The sequence below is a fragment of the Magallana gigas genome, chromosome 7 (genome assembly GCF_963853765.1).
Source record: "Magallana gigas chromosome 7, xbMagGiga1.1, whole genome shotgun sequence".
In the NCBI taxonomy this organism is placed as follows: domain Eukaryota; kingdom Metazoa; phylum Mollusca; class Bivalvia; order Ostreida; family Ostreidae; genus Magallana; species Magallana gigas.
This window is the reverse complement of record NC_088859.1, coordinates 5,572,797-5,586,364: the sequence shown is the minus strand read 5'-3', so window position 1 is coordinate 5,586,364 and position 13,568 is coordinate 5,572,797. Positions and strand designations below refer to the sequence as shown.

At 34.4% G+C, this 13,568-nt stretch overlaps 1 protein-coding gene across 1 annotated transcript in view; it reads right to left on the bottom strand.

Annotated features, from left to right (window-relative positions):
- The window catches only part of LOC105322198 (receptor-type tyrosine-protein phosphatase epsilon), a 27,317-nt gene extending 13,749 nt beyond the window's left edge, over nt 1–13,568 (bottom strand). The window contains exons 1-12 of the mRNA XM_034458433.2: nt 13,444–13,568; nt 11,297–11,434; nt 10,268–10,549; nt 7,656–7,787; nt 7,245–7,379; nt 6,816–6,950; nt 5,785–5,919; nt 3,582–3,716; nt 3,011–3,125; nt 2,711–2,820; nt 2,068–2,237; nt 1,063–1,150 (exon numbers count right to left, since the gene is read on the bottom strand). Of these exons, the coding sequence (XP_034314324.2) occupies nt 1,063–1,150; nt 2,068–2,237; nt 2,711–2,820; nt 3,011–3,125; nt 3,582–3,716; nt 5,785–5,919; nt 6,816–6,950; nt 7,245–7,379; nt 7,656–7,787; nt 10,268–10,549; nt 11,297–11,434; nt 13,444–13,510 (1,642 nt within the window). The 5' untranslated portion in view covers nt 13,511–13,568. The remainder of the gene's footprint in view (nt 1–1,062; nt 1,151–2,067; nt 2,238–2,710; nt 2,821–3,010; nt 3,126–3,581; nt 3,717–5,784; nt 5,920–6,815; nt 6,951–7,244; nt 7,380–7,655; nt 7,788–10,267; nt 10,550–11,296; nt 11,435–13,443) is intronic.

Here is a 13,568-nt window from a genome sequence, read left to right as displayed (position 1 = left end):
TATTTACATCTAACATCTAACTTACAGGCAGTGACAGACATCTAACTTACAAGCAGTGATATTTACACAGACATCTAACTTACAGGCAGTGATATTTACACAGACATCTAACTTACAGGCAGTGATATTTACATCTAACATCTAACTTACAGGCAGTGATATTTACATCTAACATCTAACTTACAGGCAGTGACAGACATCTAACTTACAGGCAGTGATATTTACACAGACATCTAACTTACAGGCAGTGATATTTACAATGACATCTAACTTACAGGCAGTGATATTTACACAGACATCTAACTTACAGGCAGTGATAATTACACAGACATCTAACTTACAGGCAGTAATAATTACACTGACATCAAACTTACAGGAAGATAAATTAACACAGACATCAAACTTACAGGCAGTGATAATTACACAGACATCAAACTTACAGGCAATGATAATTACACAGACATCAAACTTACAGGCAGTGATAATTACACAGGCATCTAACTTACAGGCAGTGATAATTACACTGACATCAAACTTACAGGCAGTGATAATTACACAGGCATCTAACTTACAGGCAGTGATAATTACACTGACATCAAACTTACAGGAAGATAAATTTACACAGACATCTAACTTACAGGCAGTGTTAATAACACAGACATCAAACTTACAGGCAATGATAATTACACAGACATCAAACTTACAGGCAGTGTTAATTACACAGACATCAAACTTACAGGCAGTGATAATTACACAGACATCTAACTTACAGGCAGTGACAGACATCTAACTTACAAGCAGTGATATTTACACAGACATCTAACTTACAGGCAGTGATATTTACACAGACATCTAACTTACAGGCAGTGATATTTACATCTAACATCTAACTTACAGGCAGTGATATTTACATCTAACATCTAACTTACAGGCAGTGATATTTACACAGACATCTAACTTACAGGCAGTGATATTTACACAGACATCTAACTTACAGGCAGTGATATTTACATCTAACATCTAACTTACAGGCAGTGATAATTACACAGACATCAAACTTACAGGCAGTGATATTTCCGTATCTATTCTTGGGTTTGTTGGCAGGTTTCCTGGCCTCATCACACAAAGCCATCAGTCCATGAGGAAGTTCCTGTAAAAAAAAAGGTCCACATTAACACCAGCCGATCTCTATCCATCATCATATGTAAATGTAGTATAGATTACAAACTTTACAGATTACTCTGAAAACCAATTATCATCGTGTTAACTTTAATGTGTGCATCACTTTGTGAATTTCTTTCATTAAATCTTATCTTAACTATGACATGTAGAACAAAACAATGAATTTTTCCAATAGCTCTCTACAATCTATTGAATTTTTATGATTGCATATTTGAGTTTTCACAACTTATTTAAGGTCAACAGACCTAATTTGATTTGGGCAGATATATCGTGCACCTAAAATAAGTGATTTTTACGAACATCAAATTCTCAATATTAGGTCACAATCACTAAATCTCTATGAAAAATGGCTTATAATGCAATATACAGCTGTTCTACGTCATTAATACACACTTTACATAGTGTAAGTAGCAGCTGACCTTGCTATAATTTACATGTTAAAATACGCTTTTCAACATTATCTAACCAGCACAAATTGATTTAGGGGATGTCACTGTGCCGTAGTGAAATTTTTATAATGGTCCCTACTAAAAATCCAATTCGATTTCCATGTTATTTTTTCACTGGTTTCATACATCTTTAGTAACTCTAACTCGTATAAATTTTTCAGGAAAATCACTATTGTAGAAGTGAATTAGCTCTGTCGTCCTTAAAAAGTTCTACAGCATTAAAAACCACATGTAGTCAGGCTACACTTCACTATAAAGATTTCCTTCAGCTATTCAGTAAGCTGAGATTTTACTTGTATTTTTTAAATAAACATGTATGCACTATGAAAATGTTTTAAAAGTTACAATTATACTAATTAATCTAACCTTCATTGACAAACATGAAATGTTCTAAATATTTCAAGCTGATTAGGAACTTCTGCTGCATTTATCTTACATTGAATTCCTTTTTGAATCCTTCGCACTCATTTTTCTTGTTTTCGCGGATGTATTCAAACAGGTCCGGCAGTTGGACTGGACTGCTCTGTTTCTTGGAGTTCACATTGGCGTAGATTGGTTCGTTCAGGTTAGGGTCCGTATCGTCAAGGTGATCAGACATGGAAGACTCTGAACAACCAATCAAAAATCTCTTAAAAATTTGACTATCATCTTTTTTCCATGGATGTTTTAAATGTAGAACCATAACAAAAGATTTCTACTACTACAATCAGCTTACAGCTTATGTTAGCTGACAAAAAATCAATCTAAATTGGCCCCCATCCCCTCCCCACTTTCTAATATTACTGTAAACCAACTTTTATTTGTGAGCAAAAATTTTCGTGAGGTTCGCAAGATCCTTGTCCTTGTGAAAATTTATCGCCATGAACCAGCTTTTTTGTATGGTTGTTATAACAACATGAAATTAACTCGCAAATGTTAGTCATCGCAAACCAGTTTATTGCAAGTAAATCGCAAGATAATGTCGTCGCGAATAAAATTTAGTTTACAGTACTTTTACAAGACCTGGTCCAGTGTTAATAATATGTTACATGTACACAGCAACACCTCAATAAGTCTTATCAACTTTACATACACCCTACCATTAGCGATCAGCCCATCTGTCTCCTTGCTTGGGGGAAAGTCTGTTGATTTCCGTTCTTCATCTGTTTTAAGCTTCATACTCAATGGGTCTTTTCTCTTCCTTCTACGCCTGTCAAAAACACACAAAAAACATATTTCAGCAAGATATCTTATTCAAAACATCCAAAGAATCAAAACTAAAAAGTTTTCAAAAATGAATGAAGCGATCAACCAGTAAGCTTTGGAAGAATGAGTTACCAACTGTGATCCATTAGATTCTATTGTCCCCATTATCCTACCCTCAATTCACTAGAACTAACCTGATCAGAATGAACACAACAAAAGCGATCGCTATGACAATGAGCACTGCTGCCACTCCTCCCAACGCGCTTCCCAGTGAGGAGTTCTGTGGTAACTTGATAGGTGGGGCTAAGTCTACATTAAAAGACAAAAAAGTCAATAATAAACACTAGAAAAAAAACGGCAGTAAATTGTGATGCATCAGATGTGAACCCAATAACTTGAGAACTGCTCTGTAGAAATATGTCAAAGCATACAAACAAATTGACTGGTCTATCATGTAGTAAGTTTACTTGATTAAACCTGGAGATTTACCCAGACACAGGTCTTCCACAAACTCGACCCAGAAATACATGTAGGTGGCTCACAAACTTGACTTACCCAGACAAAGGTCACCCACAAACTCGACTTACCCTGACATACATGTAGGTCACTCACAAACTTGACTTACCCAGACAAAGGTCACCCACAAACTCGACTTACCCTGACATACATGTAGGTCACTCACAAACTTGACTTACCCAAACAAAGGTCGCCCGCAAACTCGACTTACCCTGACATACATGTAGGTCACTCACAAACTTGACTTACCCAAACAAAGGTTGCCCACAAACTCGGGCTCACAGCCCTCTGTACACAGTCCGGTCTCCTTGTGACAGGGAGTCAGGCCTCGACAGGCCCCACACTTAGAGGAGCAGTTCTCTCCATAGGAAAAGTCATCACATGCTGTCAAAGAAAGGAACCCTTTATCAATGTTAAGTAAAGAAACCAATGGTAAAAAAGCATCAATATACATGTCAAGATACCATTATTATTTCAGGTTGTATGTCACAGTATGTAATCATTATCTTATCTGCATTTGAAGTTTCGTACATTAAACATTTTCTTTATTTGACACATTCTATTTTTGACACATCAGTTATCAGTTATGTAACAGTTTCTGAATTTGACACATTATGTATTTGATGCATTCTGTATTGACACATTACGTATTTGATGCATTCTGTATTGACACATTATGTTTTTGATGCATTCTGTATTGACACATAATGTATTTGATGCATTCTGTATTGACACATAATGTATTTGATGCATTTTGTATTGACACATAATGTATTTGATGCATTCTGTATTGACACATAATGTATTTGATGCATTCTGTATTGACACATAATGTATTTGATGCATTCTGTATTGACACATAATGTATTTGATGCATTCTGTATTGACACATAATGTATTTGATGCATTCTGTATTGACACATAATGTATTTGATGCATTCTGTATTGACACATAATGTATTTGATGCATTCTGTATTGACACATTACATATTTGATGCATTCTGTATTGACACATTATGTTTTTGATGCATTCTGTATTGACACATAATGTATTTGATGCATTCTGTATTGACACATTACATATTTGATGCATTCTGTATTGACACATTATGTTTTTGATGCATTCTGTATTGACACATTATGTTTTTGATGCATTCTGTATTGACACATTACGTATTTGATGCATTCTGTATTGACACATTACGTTTTTGATGCATTCTGTATTGACACATTATGTTTTTGATGCATTCTGTATTGACACATTATGTTTTTGATGCATTCTGTATTGACACATTATGTTTTTGATGCATTCTGTATTGACACATTATGTTTTTGATGCATTCTGTATTGACACATAATGTATTTGATGCATTCTGTATTGACACATTATGTTTTTGATGCATTCTGTATTGACACATAATGTATTTGATGCATTCTGTATTGACACATAATGTTTTTGATGCATTCTGTATTAACACATAATGTATTTGATGCATTCTGTATTCTAAATACATTATGTATTTGACATGTTCTATATGTGTCATGTTCTTTTATTATCACATTATGTATTTGATGGTTCCTGTCAAATGGTCAATATTGATTTTAAATGATACAATATGTACAAGTATTTGTGTTTTTTAATGATACAATATGTACATGTATTTGTGTTTTTTAATGATACAATATGTACATGTATTTGTGTTTTTTAATGATACAATATGTACATGTATTTGTGTTTTTTAATGATACAATATGTACATGTATTTGACACCTCATCTATTTGTCATATTCTGCATTTGACACATTTTGTATTTGATGGTTTGTGTATTTGACCCCATTATCTAGTTGATGGTTTTTGTATTTGACCCCAAGTTGTCATATTCTGCATTTGACACATTTTGTATTTGAAGGTTTGTGTATTTGACCCCATTATCTAGTTGTCATATTCTGCATTTGGCACATTTTGTATTTGATGGTTTGTGTATTTGACCCCAACTTGTCATATTCTGCATTTGACACATTTTGTATTTGATGGTTTGTGTATTTGACCCCATTATCTAGTTGATGGTTTGGGTATTTGACCCCATTATCTTTGATGGTTTGTGTATTTGACCCCATTTGATGGTTTGTGTATTTGACCCCATTATCATTGATGGTTTGAGTATTTGACCCCATTATCATTGATGGTTTGTGTATTTGACCCCATTATCATTGATGGTTTGAGTATTTGACCCCATTATCATTGATGGTTTGTGTATTTGACCCCATTATCTTTGATGGTTTGTGTATTTCACCCCCATTATCTAGTTGATGGTTTGTGCATTTAACCCCATTATCTAGTTGATGGTTTGTGTATTTGATGGTTTGTGTATTTGACCCCATTATCTAGTTGATGGTTTGTGTATTTGACCCCATTATCTAGTTGACTTGTTGAGGGTCTCTGACACCTACCCTCCTGACACTTCTCTCCCTGCCAGCCTGGGGAGCATCCTCCCATACACGCCCCCGACACAAAATGGCAGTTCCCTGATAAACAATGTCCACACGTCCCGCTGCAGTTCGTTCCGTACCGGCCAGCATCACACTCTGTAACAGAATTAACAGAATCATTGCAGTACATCATATTATCTTAACAAAAAACAATGTAACAGAATGGTTTTCAACTGTTATGTTAAGAATAATTATCCTATTGAATCATTGTTCACTTGTACGTGTGGAGATTTCACATGGTCTTTGAACAAAAATAATTTGTCAAACCAAAAAAAAAATTTTTAAAGCTGGCATATCATAAAACATGCCAGTTTTTTGGGGGTTTACTTTTGGCTTGAAATTGAAATTGAGTTCTGGTTGTAACAGGCTCTCTGATTGGCTAAAAAAAATATTTTATATTGTAAAAACAGAATGTTGCCTTTTCAGAGCAAGACAAACATAAAAAAAAATATCGATCCGCCTGACATTACAAATAAAATTTGTACAATTTGATGTCATTTTAAAGGTCAAATGACTGTTTTTATCTACAATTAATATCATAAAATTAAATTGTAAGCAATGAGTTCAATATTTATTGTTTTTATACGTTATAAAATGGCTTGGAACAGTTTACGCTTTTTTATGCTAATGCTACGCGATTTATAAAGCGTTAACTGCCCCAAACCATTTTATATCATATAACACTGTCTAATAAATATTGAATAAGTATATTTTAAAAATCCTCAAATTGACGGAACAGTAAAATACTGTTACAGATAAGCACCTGGGACCATCAATTTTGATTTGTGTTAGCAGCAATTTATTCTATCCCATAAGTTAATAAACAATACAATCTTAAGAATAGGGGAGTGAACTTGAACTCAAGTGGGCTATAACCATGTTTTACTGTAATCAGTGTTTGTGGACACAGTGGGGTCTGTGTTTGTACGGGGGGGAGGGGGAGGGGGAGGGGGACGGGGAGGGGGACGGGGACGGGGAGGGGGTGTGGTCACCTGTTTTACAGAGGGCGCCTGTGTAGCCATCCTGACACCCACGGACACACTGACCAGTGCCGCTGTCACATGTCCCCTCAATACACGCCCCACAAGCTTCCTGACAGTTCTCTCCATATTCTCCTGCGTCACAACCTACAGAATAAAATGTCACAGTTTACATCAGGGTTTCATACCATTGAGAAAATGACAGAATATATTTCAAGTGATGTATAAAATTGATTGGATCCAGTCTCCAAAATTCAGTGACTTTAAATGCCCGATTTTGAAAATTCACAGAATCTAGACCAATCATATGGAGATAACGCCTTCTATTTAAGACATGAACTTAACAAGACTTCATAATTTATTCAATCAAATACAAACCTACATGTATATACTGAATAAACACCCTGCAGTGTATTCACCTTCATAATCCCCGTCACTCACCTGTTTTACAGAGCGATCCTTTCCACCCTGCAGAGCATCCATCCTCACAATCTCCCATCTCAAAGTCACACGGGGCTGACTTGCAATGTCCACAAGTTGACTTACAGCCATCGCCATAGTAACCAGACTCACATCCTACAATTCACAAAATCAAGTCAATTGTTACATACAGTGCCCATTCCAGAAAATCTGCAGATCTGGTTAACTTAGTTGCACATTGTTGTAACTTTCATTTTTACTGCCTATCTGTTCATCTTTTTAAAATAATTTTTATTGATACATAAAACTTACGATAAGTATAGAATTTAGCATTTCAAATCAAATATCCTATGAATTATGTTTATATAATATATTAAACAGAGCAATAGAGATTGAGTTAAAAGAAGTTAAGTTTGAGTAGCTGAGCCTTACGAGTCTGGCACGTGGTGTTCATCCAGCCCGGGTGACACCCGTGGGGACAGCTGCCGAGTTGAGAGCATGGTTCCTCATTCTTACAGTGGCACTCAAACTCGCACATCTCACCGAATCTTCCCGGGTCACAACCTGACAAACACAGAGAACTGATGATCATATTCCTCTATTTATACCTTAAATTGTAATCCATTTGCTCATTGAACATCACATTTTGTTGATTTGACTTTTAATGATTCATAAAAGAAATATGACAAAAGAATCTATTGAACAAAATCATAATATCATTAATTTACAAAGCATCTGCCTAGTGTGTAACTGTGGATTTAACAAAATCCGATATAATAGCATACATGCCAACCTTCCCGATATAGTCTGGATTTTTCTTGATTTGAAGCAAAGATCCCAATTTTTCAATCAAAGTTTGAAAATTGTACAGAAATTAAGATTCAGTAATTATATTGTCCTCCGAATTATGACAAGAACCCCGGATTTTCAACTGAATTTTATATTTTGCACTGTTTTTTCGTGGCCAACCAATCAGAAATCAGGATTGAGGGTCGCCATTACTGTTTACCTGTGCTACATGTGTGAATCTGCTCGTCTACCTGTGCTGGGTGTTAATTGAAGTTAATCAGGAGCATGCTTTGATCCTAATTAATTGGAATGTGTCGTATACACAAAAAACAAACTTAGTAATTTTATATAAAGAATGATTGAAACAGCTGACAGCACCAAATCACTGGTAAATGTCTCCCACTGATGGTATGTAATCAAGAACCAACCTACGGAGCGACATGGGCGAAAAAGTCACTTTTTGATCGGTAACTTTGCCGGAATTTCCTCCGAAAGAGAAGTTGAAGTTGCCCTGTATTCTGAGTTTACAATTGTGTAAATTAACCCCAAAGGCAATAAAATGATGAATATCTTATTGAAAAGACATTTTCGCAGCCTCATTTAACCCCTGTTGTGATTAATAACCCTCAGCTGTCTTATCCTTAAGGGTTATAAATACGGGTGATGCAACCACATACTGTGCATTGAAAATTACAAACGATGTTTATTACTTTTAGTGCTGATATTACAATTCGTTTGTAGCTTCTAATTAGTTAATATTATTAACTAATTAGAAGTTTCAAACTAATTGTAATCTGTCAAATTAATGCTAAAATAACCATAAAAATGTTTCTTTACAGTTATCTTTAAAAATTAAGAACCTCTACATAAAGGTTTGTAAATGGATCAAAGGGTTGGACTAATACCTCCAAAATACACAGAAATACAGAGAATGATTTGGACTAATACCTCCAAAATACACAGAAATACAGAGAATGGTTTGGACTAATACCTCCAAAATACACAGAAATACAGAGAATGGTTTGGACTAATACCTCCAAAATACACAGAAATACAGAGAATGGTTTTATTTGTCATTTAGCTAACACAATTACAAAATAATTCATGTATAAAATGTATGAATGCATCAAATAAATTAAATTTCATAAATTGGATAAGTTTTTTTTTTTAATTTTTAGAAGTTATTTAATTTTTTATTGGCTTGCTTCTAATCTAATTTAAATTATCAATGGTTGAATCTGTTCATATCATCATTAGCATTGTGCGGTTGTCAAGTAATAAGAGTCTCCCTGATTTCGCAACTTCTCCCTATTTTTCTGTTAGGGAGAAGTGAAGTCTCCCTAAAATTTGCTCTAGATTGGTCGCTGAGCATACAATGCACAGAAAATTAAAGTAGAAACTATACTGACATATTTGTCATTCCCAACCCTCTCAAAATAAGAAGTCTTAACTTCTGCCCCATGGGCAGTGGATTTTCTAATTTAAGGACAGGAGTGATTATAAACAAAATAACAATAATGTGATAGTACAGAAGAAAATATTAAACCAATACATTTTCACTATGTGGCCATATTGGACCCCTCCCCATGGCCTGAACCCTTGTCCATAGGGTCAAAAATTTCATAATCTAGGTAGAGGGCTTCATGAACATCATAACCTAAATTCAGTTTATCACTCACAATTGTGGAAGTGGAAAAGAAGATTTTCTAAGAGTTAATAAATGTTCACTATATGGACATAATAGCCTCACCCTAAGGCCTGAACCCTTGACCCAGAGGCCACTAATTTTGCCATGTACATGTAGGTAGAGGGCTTCATGGACATCAGAATACATATGTATTGCATTTAGTCTTTCTCAATTATATTTTGGAGGAAAGAAGAAGAAGGGCCTGAACCCCTTTCCCCGTGGCTACATATTTCACAACTATGGTAGATGGGCTCCATGGGCATTAGAACCAATTAGTTTTTCTCAAATGTAAATATGGGAGTAGATGAAAAATAAACCTTTTTGATTCATATTTGTTGGTTTGTTTGGATATATTAAATAAATTCTTATAACACACACACAAAAAAATTCTATTTTCACAACTAGATGTCGCAAATCTGTTGGTTAAAAAAAAGTTATTCGCAAAAAATCCCGCATGAAGATTTTCAATTTTGCATGTATGTTATAGATACCCACAAATATTGATTAAATATGAGTACTTGACGTACATATTTTCCAGATTCAACCTTCTGGGAGGACTTTAACTGACCTCGAAGTGGAAGGTCACACGTGTCCATGTAGGTGGAATCCTCTATATAGTTAGTGAAGCACCAAGGCCCTTTGTCTGTCAGTCCCAATTTATTCAAGCTTTGGTCCTGTGGGTTTCGACAGACAGCCCCAGGAATCTCTTTGTCAGGAAAATTCGATGCCTTCAGCCCGTAAAACTCCACAAAGACTGTGTTGTTCCACAGCACGCATTGTTTGCCTGATTCGGTTCTGTCAGCGTTTCCAAGGTAACCGTGTGCTAGCTTGGAGTATCGATACACCGACACTGGAATAAAAATATGGTACAGATGCTAAGGATTAAAGTAAACACAATGCATTTCTACATTTAAGCACAATACTTACGCATATTTTAAGCTATGGATACCGAACACTGCAAAAGGTGGACAAAGCAGTGAAAATCAGTGAAATTGAAAGTTGATTCAGGGGTTCTAACAGCTAAATTATTTTCTTCTACCTCATAGGTGCTAGCAATTTGTTCAACAAAGTTAACTCAATTATTAAATGACTGGCGCTTTTCGATGCATATTGTTTCTAAACTCTATTTAAAACTTTCCAATAATTCAATCTTCAGTAATTAAAATAAAAATACATGTAATAAAAAATGCTATCAATATACGAAAGTGCTTTAATCCGGACATATGACTTGTTTTACATATTCAAAGAAAACAAAAACAAAAACATCATGGAACCAATCTTGTTCATACTGAATACAGTAAATAACAATTCGCAATTCATAAAGTAAATTTAATTTGAAATTTATAAGGATTAAAACAATGGAAAAAAAAACTAAACTATTTCTGAATACAAACTTGACTTTTGAAATAAAACATCATAATTGTAGACTGAGCATGCAATGTTTAATTTAATTTGTTCTATTTTACAAAATTAAACTGTAATGTCTCTGTTAAGACAAATTCTGTGCTTGGCCCAAAGGTTGCACCGTTTACATTTTAATGTTTTGAAAGTTCATATTAAAATAAATGTGAAACTGTTTCCACTCCCTGGAACTTACGAAGCTGACATCCTGGTCCGTAGCGATTCTTTTTACAGCCTGAAGGACAGTAACCAGCGTCTGAATCACAGTCTCCTTCCGCACAAAAACATGAAAACTTACAATGCCATCCAAATTTGCCTAATGGACACACACGGGCTGAAAAGGAAATGTTTCATTTTTTTAAAGTATTCTTACATTACCGGGGTACCTTCTCTGATGTCTCACAGTATGTCTATGTTAAACAGGTTGGGACCAATTGCCAGAATGATTTTTAATTGCTCTCTGGGACACAAATTTAATGAAACACTTACAGTCCTATCTTCAAACCCAACAATAGAAGGGGTATTTCAAAACAGAATTTGTGGATTTTTTATCTACATTGTATCTATGTAGTTTGGACACAAAGGTACAGAATTTATTATCAGACTGGGTACCAACCCCCAACCCCTTTTGGTGGTTTGACTCCCATTTGGTGGCTAAATGCGTGGATGGTATACATATTGATGCAAGTTCTCTGATGTGTTTACTTCATTATAATACACTTGTTAATAAATTCTATATGTCGATTTTTCTGCTCAGGTGGTTGAAAAAAGGTAGAAAAGAAATGCATCCAAGAAGTCGCAGAGAAACCATGTGATTCTGTCTTCAAAAAGATCAATTTTATTTAAAATACGACATGGCTTTATTCCTCGAACTCTTTACTTTCGATTCCTACCATCTGGGGAAGTGGACAACATTAGCGGTACATCAAATTACCGAAATGACAGAATTTACAGAAATGACACCTGAAATTACCAGAATGACACAAATGTTGAAATGGCAAGCCTCGCGATTATATACACCATTTCAACTCGTTGGATAAAGCAAATATAAAATCACACAATATAGATATCCTCTATATATTATATTATATATTCATATCTTTCAGGTAAATGCTTCATAACCAAACAGAAATAAAAATCTCCGTTAAATATCGTATTTATTAAAATCCAAGAACGATAACTCTTACAACAACATTATGATTTATTGCTTATATAAAATAAACTAAGAAGAAGAAAAAACAATATAAATTAGTAAATTTTAATTATCAATATATATAACAATCAATGAGGAATTTTAATTGCATGCTTTTACAATATCAGAGGGTCCAATTACATGCATGCCCATCTCATATTTGTTTAACTATCCAACCATTTTCCGTCTTGCAAGTATACTATTACCAACTTTTTTCAATAATAAAGACATTAATTGATATAATTTAATATATTTGTGATGAAAAACATTTTTCAATAAACATTAAGTGTCATTTCAGTAGATTTTAGTGTCATTCCTATAATTTCAGGTGTCATTTTGGTAAATACTGTTATTTTGGTAATTCGGGTTACCCCAACATTATACTGAGTACTCTGTCCCGAGTTTTTGCTTCCACCACTTTTTGCTTGATATTTCAATACTAGTAAATACCTTTGTGCTCAAACTACGTTCACCCACTAATATAAAAAAATGTCCAGATTATCTGTTTTGAAACGCCCCCTCTACTGCTTCAGGTTTCAATACACATCCAAAAATTGAAAGTCTACAGAGATTTTGCATTGCATCGGCCATTAATAAGCCCGGAAGATAATGTTAAAAAATTGCGCGATGTATTCCGAGTGTATTCCGAATGGAGAGAAGATGTAAACATTTCCCATTACAAATCTCCGTAAGAAAATTGTTTTCGTTCCTGCGAAATTTTATGAGTGAAAAGGGATAATTGTTTGATGAAGATATCTTGGATATATTCCCTTTCATCGATTTCAATTGTATTTCTTTCACAGGTATGTGTATTTTTATTAAAAATAATCAAAAATTGATGGAAGCAATAACTTGGGACAGACTATAGTGCTAAACCTGTTCAGGAATAAAAATGACGAACCATGAACTCGGTTGACACATATCGCCATCACAACCAAAATCACCCAAAAAAGAACACCGAGTCGGTTCTTTTACCATTCAATCATAAATGCAATTATCAAGAAAAACAAATTTAACTTTTTATTCTACTTTAAACATTCTAAGATTGTGATTTTTTTTTCTCTGCATGACATTCAAGTTAATCCTGATAAACTATTTCAAGCAAGAATATAAAAAAATATTTGACAATATTAATTAACTAGAAAACTTACCAGATGATATACTGATTAAGAGGAACAGAAAGAGTAAAATAAAGATTATAAACCACTTGTTGCTCATCTTTCCTCAGTTTCCATTCTCGTCTCAATTTACGGAAGTACAATAGCGCCACCTGGTG